General features: G+C 37.0%; 1 protein-coding gene across 5 annotated transcripts in view; it reads left to right on the top strand.

Moving 5' to 3' along the window:
- The window catches only part of MYO18B (myosin XVIIIB), a 390,269-nt gene that overhangs the window by 204,404 nt on the left and 171,295 nt on the right, over positions 1-14,570 (top strand). For 4 of the 5 annotated variants that reach the window (XM_075214447.1, XM_075214452.1, XM_075214448.1 and 1 more), the window contains 3 exons: positions 9,010-9,129; positions 11,747-11,855; positions 13,146-13,273. In XM_075214447.1, the coding sequence (XP_075070548.1) occupies positions 9,010-9,129; positions 11,747-11,855; positions 13,146-13,273 (357 nt within the window). The remainder of the gene's footprint in view (positions 1-9,009; positions 9,130-11,746; positions 11,856-13,145; positions 13,274-14,570) is intronic. The other variant, XM_075214450.1, reaches the window with a different exon arrangement.

Below are 14,570 nucleotides of genomic sequence, written 5' to 3' on the forward strand. Positions count from 1 at the left end.
ACTGCCCTGCATATATATAGGAAGGGGGGGGTACTACCCTGCATATCTATAGGGAGGGGGGGAACTACACTACGTATCTATAGAGAGGGGGGGAACTACCCTGCATATCTATAGGGGGGGGATGACTACCCTGCATATCTATAGGGAGGGAGAGGGGGGACTGTCATGCATATGTATAGGGAGGGAGAGGGGGACTGTCATACAAATCTATAGGGTGGGAGGGGGGGGCTGCCATGAAAATCTATAGGGAGGGAGAGAGGTTGATATGTATGAAGGAGGGCAGAGGAGGGGGGCTGATATATGTGACTGGGGGAGTTTTGATGTGACGGGGGGGGATAGCTAGCTAGCAGAGTGGAGGTAAGGAAAATAGCTGCAAGGGGGATGGATGCAGGGTGGGAGGTAAAGAAAATGGCTGCAGCAGGGGTTAAGGAAAATGGCTGTGGGGGGGGGGGGTTGTGGTTAAGGAAAATGGCTGCAGGGGGTATTTAAAAAATAGAGCACCTTTGGGGGGCAGAATCTCATGATTGTGTGGTCACATGGGTGGTCTCAGCAATCACTAGAATACTAAATATTAGTGAGATGGGGCTGGTAGAGGTTTGTATTTGATTGACAACAAATATTCAGATATTGCTTATATATGCCTGTACAATGAGGTACTTTTAGCTGGCCATAATGGAGTGTTTTGTTTTAACTAAAGGGCCTAATCATTCAGGGTTTATTAACATTTTTCATTATAATAAATTTTTGCATTTTCAAAACAGGACACCAACTTTCCAGAAGCCAGCGAGAGGATAACAAAGTTGCAAGAGAGAAGAGCAAGAACAGGTAAGAGACAATGGCACAATCTGTCTAAATTTGAATGCTGGAGAATACACCTGAACATTCAGGCCGTATTAGCCTAGGGCGGCCAGAACCCTTAATCAGGCCCTGGCAACAACCATACATGGATTACCAAGTCAGAGGTAAAAAAAAAAATTTTTGGGCCAGAATAAGAAATAAAAATGTCATACCAATAGGTAAGAAGTACAGTATTTCAGCTGAATCACTTATCTTGACTGAAGTTCTTATCTGGTATCATTCAAATTAATCAATGTATTAGGGCACCCACTAAATTGAGTTACAAAGTTCATGAGCTTCTATAAAAGACACATGTCAATCTGTGTTGTTCATTGCAATACACTTTTAGTTTTATTAATTGACTAATATTATTGGCAGTGTTGCATGTTTCTCCTGTGTATAAACTAATTTCTAAATGCACCAATTCATACTCTTCTTTCTCCCACCAGAACAGCATACAATGGGTACCATGATTGGTCCCACTTCTACTGGGTGGATATCATTTATTAATAGCAGATACCTTCGCAGAATTTTAAAATCCCTCATATCTGCTTTGAATAAGTGCTGTCAGATGGGCATAGGCTGGGCTGATAGACAATAAAAATGTGCAGGGAAATATAAAATACATAAGGGAAAGGTTTTTGTTTTTTTTGCATTATTGATCAGTTTTAAAATTCCAGCTGTCACACAATTCCTCTTTAGAGAATCTACTTTCAGTATGTTTCTTTTTTACATATAAACCTAGTATCTTAATTATTGTTTGTTACAGATGTCACACAGAGCATTTTTCAGCTTATTCAAAGGCATTGTTCTGATTATCCTTCGTCTGTTGCTACCATGGTAACTGTACAGATTGGTCTAGGGCTTTGGATATACCTTTTAAGCATGTGGCAACATCATATTTCATCTACCCATACAAATGAAACATCACATGCGAAAGAAAACAACATTGAAAGAATAAATGCAGCTACATATATGTTGCAAAATGTTGCCAGGGTTCATTTAGTTTGCATTGAATCACAGCAACCAATCAGCAAGTAGTTTTAGCTGTGTAGTACAAGTAAAGCGTCTGATTGGTTGCTGTGGTTTAAAGCAAATTGTGTACTCAAATAATTGTTTAGTTAATGAGCCCTTATCCTTAAATGGGCAATAACTAGCTCAGCCAGCTAAATAGGAATGGAAGCACTTATTTACTCATGAAAATGTTATTCAAAATGTATAATTTAAATGTTATGCAAATTACAAATATAATTGAACCTGCAATTTATTTTATATTTAAATGTATATTTTCACATATGTACGGTAACCAGCTAAAACATCACAGGGTAAATTGAAATACGCAGAATTCATTAACCTGAAAACTCAGTTGCATGATTTAACCAACAGTAAAGGAGTTAAAGATAGAATACACATCAGGGTGGTAAGATGAGGGAAGAAATAGTGAAGGGGGTGGTGGGAGTGTTGGCCCAATTAGAAGGATTCCACATACAGTATCTAAATACAGACAAATGATGTTAAACAGTTTTATTTACTTATGAAAACCAAATGTTATCCATGCTAAAAACAAAACATTCAGCTTTCTATCTTACAAGGTAAGATTACAAAAGATTACCGTACTTTGATTCACTATTAACCTACTGAGCCTCACAATGGGGTTAGCAGGGACCTGGATTAAGGTATTTTAAGGAGTAAATCCTAAACCTTAAATCCTCAAGGCTGCAAAAAATGCAGTCACCAACTATCACAGGCAAATATTAAATATATTCCAAAACTGGTATAGTGCTGGGTATGACCACCAGTCATTCAGAAGAAAACCTTGTTGGAAACACCTTCTAAAGCACATCAAATGTTCAGAAATGATATTGAAGGGGTAAATTAAGCCAAAATAGAATATTAAATGCCCTTTCACAACACAAATAGAGGTCCTACCCACTTCCTCATATAGCCCACCCAATGTCTCTATAGCATGGTTTCCTCACTATGATATTCAAGTATCCCCAGCAGGTCATGTATTAAGGATTTCTTAAATTGTTCACATGTAAAGTAAGGTAATGGTTTGGTACAGTATTTGCTCCAACTAAAGGAAATCCTCAAAGCTATATTTTGTGCTGCGCTAGGAACATAGCATCCAAAATCCTGATTTTGGCAGGACTGTCCAAATTTGTGGACCCCCGCAAATATTGATTTTTATCGGCAAGTGAGCAGGACTTTGTGGATTGGGTTCCTGAGCTGGGGGGCATAGTGAGCTACCTTGGGCTGGGTCACTGGGCTACCGGCTTTTTTCCCCCTTATATTCCTAATAGGTTGTTAAGCAGAGTCTCGCCCTCCCAGACTAAAATTTGTCATCCCTCGCTGAGATGGGTCTTGAATGATTTGGGGGCAGGGAATGCTCACTTTACAATGTTGGCAAGTGTGTAGGAATATCCGTACAACAACTTTTTTTTATCAGAATTTCTGGTTGCCTATGACACACACAGATACCCCATAGATCTTAATACTACACATGTACGGCCTTAAGGAATGCAAAATGATTGTAACATGCATTTTTTTAAAAAAATAAACGTATATAAATTGTACTTACACATGTCTGATTTCAACAAGGAACAGACCTGAAGAAACGTATCTTGTTGAATACGGGTCTAGGTACGTTGTACTCTGACAGACCCCATACACTGCAGGATACGGGCAATACATATGTGGAATATAAAGTCCCAGGAGAATGCAGAATATAATATGAACATAAAAAAGTAAATAAAATCATGAATTTGTTTCACATTTTAAATCGATAGTTCATGAGCTCACAGATATGTATCAATAAACAAGAACGCCACTTCGATTTTTAATAATCAGATGATCAATCCATTTAATCTACTTCACTTTTAATTAACCTTATTTAATACTATTATAATAATTGTTGTTTGTATGTCCTCTAAAACTGGAGCACTATTCATCATACACGCATCTGTTGACATAAGTTGTAGAACGAAATAGGATAAAAAATACCATAAATTAATTAAGATAAATATATAAGTATAAAAAAAGTTATCCATCCATAGACATAATTCACATGTTCATACAACTATACATAAACACAATTAACATATTAATACGACAGGCAATGTACATAATATAAGCATATTTATATATGCATCAAAAACCCCCCGGCGCCCGAGCTATTGCACAGACATGCACACATACAAATAGACATGTAGATACATGCATATCCAGTCCACAACTACACCAATCAATTACTAAGAGAGAATTTTGTTTAATTTTAGTGCTTCATTTAATCCTATTGGACTTAGATCATTTAATTTGTGTATCCAATACACTTCTGAGTGCATAGTTTTCTGTATCTGTCACCACCTCTCTGTGTTTTCAATAAATTCAATCCCAAAAATTCTGTCTCCCCTTCCTGCTGAGTAGCTTCTTTCTGTCTTAGAACACTGATGGATGGCTGGAGATGATGGATAGACGGCGCTACCTAGCAAGATATTATCTTACTAGTCAGATTCCGCAACAAGTGCTAGTGGTGGAGATGGGTGAGGGGGCATGGGGTTTGCATTCAGTTTCTTTCAGGCTCACGTCCGTTATAAAAATAAAAAACTGTTCCTCTAACAGTTCCTCTGAACTTGTAATAAGCCTCAGTTGCTGGCTCATGCAGAAGAGAAATGCAACTTGTGGTTATCTAGCAGTGGGTTTATTTTGAATAGCACTGAAAACACATTCACACAAAAAAATGTAAGTGCTTGGAATGAAAAGGAAAGAGGAAATGTAATTAGCTCAGTAGAGGCAATTTTACAGACACACAGCAAAGCTCCTACCTTAAGTGTACACCTCCTGCTCAGTGACAATACGTTCCTTGGAGGTTTACTTCCACTCGTCAGGGTAGTCCCACTGTGATGGAAAACACCCCAGAGAATTATGGGAATACACCTCATTGAGAAATAAATTACAGCAAGGTTCCTAGTATCACTTATAATATCATGTTTAGAATACTGATACTTGCATAGGTTGACTAGTATAGTACACTGCAATTTACTGTTTAGTAGGGACAGAAAAGTGATTAAAGTAACAACTGCAAAAATATGATTGAGAGCAATCAACCATGGCTCTCTAGCTACTGATGTTACAACATACTTGCCCACTTTTAAAACCTCCCCTCCCCCTCCCTCCTGAGGAGAGGTCATGTGACAAGTGAATAAGAGTGCATGGCACCTGCTCTGAAATACTGAAATTCACGACATTGCATAGTGAGGGCAGGGCTTGATGTCGCGAATTGCGTCATTAAGCCCTGTCTATACCACATTCTGAAGGATGTCTACCCTTCCAGGATGAAATTCCGGAAGAGTAGGCAAGTATGTTTTGCATACAAGAATGAGGAAGCAGATTACTGAATTTACATATGTACAATGTAATATTTTACTGTATACTGAAGCCTTAAACTATGGCTCACATTAATAATGTTGTGCATAACATGAATTATGCAAACAAGGTGCTATTGTGTTTTCAACTTTTCTTTTGCTATGGGTGTACATCATATACAAATACTAATACAGCAACAATTCCTGTAGAGGCAGATAAATCAGCATAAAATATGTAAATAAATGTTCTAAACCTTCTGCGCTGAAGCCTGCAGAGGCTGGTAATTATTTGGGTATTTATTCATTTAAATTTTGCCACAATCTAGTACCTGAATGCACAACATTCTGCCTATTGGGCATGTTTCCACAAGTTATAAGGCAGCAACAAACCATTAGACAGATAGGAAGAAACATGACTTCTGAAACCCCTTGAGTTATTTTTGTTAATTCTGCTCTCCGAACTACCTTAATAATGTTTCAGTACTCGTGACTTTTGAAAATGCTCTCTGTAACATATGGATATTAATGAAGGAGAGTCCAGCTTCACAGTGTTCAAATGAATACAAATGTGGCATTATGCTTTCTATATATGTATAGGATGACTGCCAAAGATAGCATTGTTTCCTTAGAATTGCAGACATCGCCCACTAAAATCACTAATGGAAAATGAAACCGTGTCAGCATAAGGCACATATATCATAAGTACCCTTACATAACTTGTTTATAATCTTTTATCAGTGTATTTATGTAAGATTTTACAAGCAGATGTATTTATTTTAGTTCTATTCTTAATTCTAAATTATTTGTGTGTACAAATATATATGTTTCTGAGTATGTGCATGTATATATATATATATATATATATATATATATATATATACACACACACACACACACTTTTGGACAGGTTAAATGAGGGACAGGAGAGGCGTTTAACCTCAAGTGGAAGCGATTTGTAGAGATTATGAGGCAGAGCACATTAATCAAAATTTCAACAAGTAATACAAAAGGAGAGATGGCCTTTAAAATCTCTGGAATCTGCCCAGGGTTTAATTTTATGATAATGTATTATTTCATAGACACACAGCGCTTCTGTTCAAATATGACAATAAAATGTATTTTCCCTAGTGTATCAGAAAACTTACTGATACTCCAAAATGTATAATATATAAATTCCAACATTTCTTAAATACCTTGTTAGCATAAGTAGTTTGTCTTAAAACCCAGTTTTTTTTTGTAGCTGTAATTAAGTTTTTTTTGTTTTTACCTTGTTAGTTATAAATGTTAAGCCGTTATTTTTGGGATAGCTAAATAAACTTTACATTTAGTTACAAAAGGGCAGACACTCCAATAATTCATTCATCTCCTTATGGGGTGCATTGGTGCAAGAACGGAGTTAAGAAGATTTAAAACGACCTTGGTAACTCTATATATAATGTAGAATTGTAAATACTAACAGCAAAGGAACTTGCATTGTGATTACGAAAAGTCAGTAAATAAGTCAAATTAGTAATTATTGTTAAACCATGGACAATATTGAGCTACACATATGCAAAAGTGTACCTATATTAAGGCAAAGTAAGGTTGCAAACATGTTGTTATCTGTTTTGTTGCTCCATTTATTTTCTTCTTTCTAGCAGCTGGATGTTTTTCTTGGACTGGAAAGCATTGGTATATGCAGGGCTGGCGCTAACTCTAGGAGTGCACCTATTCTCGGAAATAGTGCCCCCCACACAATGTCACCCATCCAGTGTTTTTAATGGCACAAAAGTAGAAAACAGTCTCAGTGCACTGTAAGTGTAGGGCACATAGAGAGTGGCTTAAAATTATGTGTGTCATATAATCAAACTTTCTACAATATCTAGATAGCAATAACAAAAGACAAAAACACAATGTAACAAATAGAAATTACAATGAAGTGATTTCTAGATAGGTCACATTAAAGTCTTGGAATCTGGCAAAAATGTCCAAAAGTTCTCAATGCCCAGGTGTGGGCTTGTAGGACATAAGGTAACATACACATCTTTGAACCTAAAAGTCCAGAGCACTGATAAGTTTCTAGTTAATTGACTCCTACAGGTTCTAGCAGTGGTGATTGTGATGAAATAAATTCTAGGCAACAGATAACTAGAATGAATTTAAAAAAAGCTCGGTCTCTTACCAGTGGAAGGTTTGTTACTGATACTCTGATCGTCTCTGTGTTCAACCGTGGCTTGGAGTATGCTTCTCACCAGATGTTGAATGACATGGTGGGTGACTGATCTTGAGCTTGAACAGTAAAAGTAACTTGTTAAACAACGGTATATTGTGGAGACATGCCTATAGGGTGCCCCCAGGGCTTGCACCTGATCATCACATCAATGATTTGGGCCTGAGTAGTGTTGTGAACTACATGTTAACAATTCCTGAGACTCCTTCGCTCTTTAACTGCTGATATTTTTATTTTTAGATGCATTTACAATTTCATAAGTAATGTATAAATAAAACAATGCTGAATACCAATACATTTTTATACAATTGGCTGTTAAAAAAATACTTTTCTGGATTGACATTCAAGACTTGCATTCACCATAGTGATCTACTCTATACATGGGTATAAAATGATACTTGTTTAGAGCCCCTGAAATTTTCCCCTAGGCTCATCGCCTAATGGGAAAGAAGGCTCTGGAGAAACATATGAGATAAACAAATAATTAGCATAAAATGTGCTTATCATTACTACCAAACATCTAAATAGCATGTAAAGTAACCTTGAAGTAAAGGACTTGATAATACAATAATGTAAATAACATAATAATATATTTAATGTTTATAAAAAGATCAGCAGAAGAAGTAAATAGAAATTACCAGGCACATTACTTGTGTGATGAGATGTGCTACATTAAACTACCACTTTGCAAAATCATTTTGCAGTGTACTCTTAATAACAACATTTGCATAATTTGCAGTGGCAGTATTCTTAGGTGTCAGGAATGGATAATTAATTACCACATTTAACTAAAGAACGGCTCTTTTCCCATTTGCACAAATCCCCACTGTCCATTAGAGACAGACTTTGTTTTTAGCTCTTAGAAGCTATGATAATTTTTTTGCAAGCCCTGGGACATTGCAACATAATTGGATTATTAATGATGGAATTGTTAAACAGTCTTTTATGTAATAAACAAATACTGTGCCAAATACCATTTAGAATGTTATTGCAGGCTGGACATTTCCCTATGTTGCCGGATAACAGGCAGACTGGGCAATGTGCAATATCCAGAGGACTATTATTGACATGTAGATTGTCAGTTATTTGCAGCTGTTTAATGCACTAGAGACATATAAGAAGGAAAATCTTTGTGATGTTGTAGGTTCATGACGTTTTTATAATCTGCTTATACTTAAGTCTTTCATAGGACACCTTCTGGTTTAATAACACAAAGTTCAGATTTATCAAGTGGTTATTTGATGTCTACAATCTATTTGTTGTTCTGTTGAATTGCTTAGCCCCCCAGACGACTGTTTTATGGCTTTTGAAGTAAATATAGTGTGAAGACATATTTTTAATTTTTTTTTTTTTTAGGTTAATGTACTAAGGACAGTTCAATGTTACCTATGCTAATGTTGCTGTCTTAAAGCCTAACAGGTTTAAGGGTCATGGGTCTGGTTGCAGTATTTGGCACTAGTGATATACAATGGGGATGATAGAAGTATTTTATAATTTATGGTTTGTTAGAGACCACTGCTGATACGATATATTATGATCCTATAATCATTTTTGAACTTAATCATGTATATTATCAGTGATAAAGGTTGTATTTTACAGATTACAGATTTAACAACTGAGCTTTCTGATGAAAGATTCAAAGGCGAAGTAACTTGTCAAGTTTTAGAAGGGGAGCGAGCGGAAAGGCTGCGGGTAACTCGAGAGATTAAGGAGATGCAGGTAAGTTATTATATGTAATATATATATAACATCTATTTAATAGAAAACTAAAGAACAGTATATACACAGTAAGTAGAAGTAGAAAATTCTTTGTTCTTTAATTCTACTATGTTGTGTAACAGTAGAGAAAATATGTTTTTGGACTATATCTATTATCCATTGAGTAGCATGTGAGATTTGAAACTGGTCGGGACATAAATGAAAATGGTCAAACTTGCCAAATCGGTATGCATGACTGATTGATTCTCCATTCACACTCCTGCCCGCTCCCTGCGCTCGGCCAACGACCGCCGCCTCTCCTTCACCCTTATCACCTCTTCCCACTCCAGAATCCAAGACTTTTCCCGTGCAGCCCCCCTTCTCTGGAACGACCTCCCTCGTTCCATCCGTCTCTCTCCTACTCTGTGCTCCTTCAAACGTACACTCAAAACTCACCTCTTCCTCAAAGCCTATCAACCATCTACTTAACCCCCATCTCCTCCCTTTGCTCGTCCTCCCTACTCTCCTCTTGCCTCAACTGGCTCCTCTTGTGCCTGGTTTTTTTACCCTCCCTTAGGATGTAAGCTCGTATGAGCAGGGCCCCTCTCCCCTCCTGTCTCCATACCTGTTCTTCCGCTCCGTTTTTACTGCATATGACTAGCCGAAGTTTCTGAAGTATTGGTACTTTTTGTTCATTATTCTGTTTGGTTTAACCCTGTATTGTCTACTGTTAGTACCGTGAGCTGCGCTGCAGATACCTTGTGGCGCCTAACAAATAAATGATAATAAAAATAATAATAATAATAATAATAATAATAAAATTGTAATGAAGACAATCTAATAACATAAGTATTATAGTGATTTTTTTAAAATCTGAACTTAACTAGGGACGAACCGTAGTCACCAGCATAGTTAGTTAGCTTTTGTTTAAAAACACCCCCCCCCACCATGAAATCAGTAATTCCACTATACATAGACATTTCTTGAGCTTCAGAGCTTTAATGAAGCAAATTACACTGATGTACTTACTGTATGTCCCACATATCTGCTATAGAGCCAGAAATGCATGATGTGTGTGAAAGCAACATGTATCATACTTGTACATAGAACCAGGGAATATACTTGCAGAAATACCACTCTAAAAGAAGAATTCTATTGCTGGTGTTGTGAAAATATATTTTCAGGACATTTTCGTCTTTTTTATTATGGTTGGTTTAAATAAATGAACGCTGTGTGTGAAAGTGCAGTGTGCAAAAAACTTTTCTGCTATTTGTATTACCTAAATTTGGGAGTAGAGGTGTATGGATCGCAGAAAAAATTACTTTAATATGATTTGGCTGTATGTTGCCTCAAGATTATGCACCTTAATTTGAGGACCCCCTCTCTTGAGCTATTTCCACTACTACAGTATAATTGAACATAATCAGTAGCACCCACATGCAAACAGATTTCTCTGAAATGGTCATAAACATTTTGCCTTCTTCCCAGGAATCATCTGGCGCTGTAGTGACCCACTTGTACATGGATGTTCAGACTCCAATGCCTGTGGCATCTGATACAGATGTAGATATCTCATATCCTGGCCAAGGTCTGGCAGTAGTTTACGCTGCAAAGAGGAAAATGTAGGCACATAAAGCCAGCTGAGAGTGCCTCTGCCAACACTCTAGTATTGGTGGCTTCTGCTCCATTTGCGCATCAACTTACAATGATATCGCAATGTATTTATTGGGTATTTGTACACCAACATTGCTAGTGGTGCTAATGACAAGGACAGAAATACAGAAATAATTTGGGGTTTGCACCAGTCAGTGCGTTCTAAAAAATACACAGTTTGATATCACAGAGCCGTAACTTTAAATTTTAGCACCTGGGGCGAGAAACAAAAATGCCACCCCCGAGCCCTGAATTTTAACCAAATTAACCTAAAATATTTATAAACTGCGCCCCCTGTCAGTGTTGCACCCTGGGCGGTCGCCCCTATTGCACTGCCCTTGTTACGGCTTTGAGTTGCCAGGGTATTTTTATACCTTGAGAGAGAGAGAGACGTACAGAAAATAATGAGTTTTGAACTTATGACAATACAGAATAAAAAAATGAGGTGTGGACGAATTGTTCAATAAAAAAAAATTCAAATTGACTGTACAAAAGATTGTGATAATAGGGCAATGCTACTTTACTGTACCAAATAGAGCGTTGATGCTTGCTGATTCATTTCTTTACGTTCCTGCGATTGGCCTGACTTTCCTGTGGTTTGAATCTTGGCTTATCTGGGCTGAATTAATTTGGCTATATTGGGGTGAACTTATTTGCCTGTAGAAAAATTCTGAAATTTGTAAAAATGTCAGAATCCGGTGAATCAAATTACCCATCTCTAATTTTGATAGTTTTTGGCACTTAGCCAATAACTATTAAAGGCTGCGGAAATGTACTTACATTGTTCAAATGTGCCAGTACACACACACAAACGCATACTGCACATACATACGTACAATATTTGTCTTTGCTACATTCATACAATTTCAATCTTAAATTTAAACAAAAAAGGTTAAATTAATCCTGGATCCAAGTGCAATATTTTTACTTTGTCTTTTTAATTTAGCTATTTTAAGATTTTAAAAATATTTTATTGTTCACTTAGATAAAGTATGAGCAAATGCAGAAAAACCTGGAGTCCATATCAAAGCAGCTAGAGGAAGCTAATCAACAAATCCAACTACGGGAACTTGGCACAAGCAGCCCCGGAGGAGGTAAAATGTGAAAATTAGTCTCCTGTGCTACTCTGTGTTCCACTACATCATGATAAAGAGGAAGCCTTTTGTACTAAGGAATCCAATGAATACATTGCTAATCTAGATATGTTCAGTACTTTTTTGTGAAAGTAAACATGTTTGTCATTCAAATAGGCCTCCTGCACTATATGCTTATCAGATACTTTAGACTAATTATGCTATGCCACAATTACTGTACTTTACAAAACAAGAGATTACAAAAAAGAGAACAATATTAGATAAAGATTGTACAATCCTCTTGAGTATTTGCCATGGAAAGTGGTAAATTTATAAAATCTGTCTTGCGTAATTAGTATTTTTTTAATGACTCTGATCCATTATCCAGGCCATTGATGTTACTGTGCATACTACACTGTGTATCTTGATTAAAGCAATAACGCCTTAAAATACTACACCACAATCATAGCAGTTTTTTTCATGATTTCTAGTATAGTCTAGTAATACACAAGAGTCGAACATTCACGGTCCAAAAAGAAAACTAATGATATATTAATATTATTGCTATTACAGCATGTGTTTTTGAGCCAAGGGTGGGGGTAGATGGTCAGTGGTATATGTGATTGCAGTGGCCATATAAGTTCTGCACAAGCTTATTCTTTCATGTGGTTTATCTAAAAAATGATTGACGTGCAGGGCTTGATTCTCTTCAATGGAGCTTGTAGATTGTAAGCTTACGAGCAGGGCCCTCTTACCTCTCTGTCTGTATGTATTACCCAGTATTGTTTTATTACTGTTTGTTCCCAATTGTAAAGCGCTACGGAATTTGCTGGTGCTATATAAATAAATGTTGATGATGATACAAAACTGTGGCCAGCATAACCTCATAGTCATGCACTAACCACACTTCTTCTGCACAGAGCATTCTGTAAGCTTGCCAGATACGTCATAGGAGAGTATATAGTAGTACAACCATACATAGCTCATTCCATCCTTAGATAATTCATTTTGTTGGTCGTACCTTCCTACAGCCAGTTAATTCCCACACCTCAGTTATAGTTTCTCATTCCTTAAGTTCATTTTCCTTTTCCAGTGAAAGAAATAAATATTTGATAAACGTGAATGCAAACAGTTACCCCAACATACGCGTCTCCTAGTCACCGGTGGACTATATCTAATGCTACAACATGGTCTTGGGACATTTGTTTCTGTATGCTGCTATATTATAAACCTTTATGTTTTCAGTAAGCAGGTTTGTTAATGATGCTAAAATATCTTGTTTTGTATAATGTGTGGATATTTTGTATTAAGCAGCAGATGAGTGGCAAGTACGCTTTGACTGTGCCCAGACCGAAATAAACTTTTTGAGGAAAAGACTCACACAATTTGAAGAAAGACTGGAATCCGAGAAAACGTATAGGAAGGAACTGGAGCAGAAGGTAAGTCATGAAGGCAATATATATAGTTGAACAGTGAGGACCAAAATTCTGGAGCAGAATATATTGTATCACACATTGTCATTTCAATGAGTGTCTAGAGAATTCAGTTTTTTCTTATCCCCCCCCAATAATGTGCAACTGAGGCACAATAGCATTAAGTATTTGCTTTTTGCTAATTTTAGATGATTGTTTTGCTAGCATCATTTAGTCAGTGTGATCGTACTACTGATCATAGCACTTATAAAGCTATTATTTTTATTATTATTACTTATATTATCATGTATTTATGAAATGTAGACATATTAAACAGTGCTGTACAGTGTGGGGGTCACACTATAAACAACATGGACGCACCATAATTTAGCACAGGAGATGCAGTGGCTTGAAGACAGCACTAATGAATGATGCATACCTCCCAACTTTCCGGCCAAACGGAAAAAGCTGTCCTGATGCCTCAAATTGGGAGGTATGGTTAAGGTGTTTAACTAAGGTCTGAGCGCCTTAATATTCAACTTTTGCTCATCCAGCGTCTCAGATTTAAAATAAGTGGGGTTTATACAATCTTTATGCAGTTAGTTCATCAGAATGTTCCAGAAGCTGCAGTGTTTGCAAAGATGAATGTTCATCTTTTGAAAGGCAGTGATCTATCGATGCATGGGATTATATTAGTGGGGACCGGGTTGCATGCAACAGAGGCAGTGCCATGATGTGGGCATGGCAATGGAGGCAAACAGGAAGCCACAGGCTGAGAGCTTGTAATTGGATATAGGTCACATGAAAGCTCAGAATAGTGCTGGGAGGCACATATCAAACTGGAGGACTGTGATATCAAACACTATGTTAGGCATCAGTACTTGGTAGTGCAGATGTGGTGGTCGAGACGGATGGGATTTCCTTCCCTTACCTTGTCCTCCAGACACGAGTCAGGTTCTTTTCTGTTTGGATATCTGGTGGTCAGGAGATAAATACTTCAATGAAAGGGACAAGGATTGGTCAAACAACTTGGGTTTATTAAGAATGCGGTAAGGATAATTTTGGTAAGCCGCCGCGCCACTGACCCCTTCAGCTTAATGGTAATGACAAAATAATTGTTTGATCAGCATAGAGCACAATAGCATTTAACATATAATATACACCTGGTCAGTATAAGGCACAATAGCGATAACATCTTCAATATCAATAAATCAATTTTTAGGTAAATCACTTAACATTAACATTCATCTAAAACATTTGGTGCACCAATATTATCCCTGCTAACGTTACCATATTTTACACTCAGTCCTGGGTTGAACTGTGC

Source organism: Mixophyes fleayi, chromosome 1 (assembly GCF_038048845.1).
Source record: "Mixophyes fleayi isolate aMixFle1 chromosome 1, aMixFle1.hap1, whole genome shotgun sequence".
Taxonomy (NCBI): domain Eukaryota; kingdom Metazoa; phylum Chordata; class Amphibia; order Anura; family Limnodynastidae; genus Mixophyes; species Mixophyes fleayi.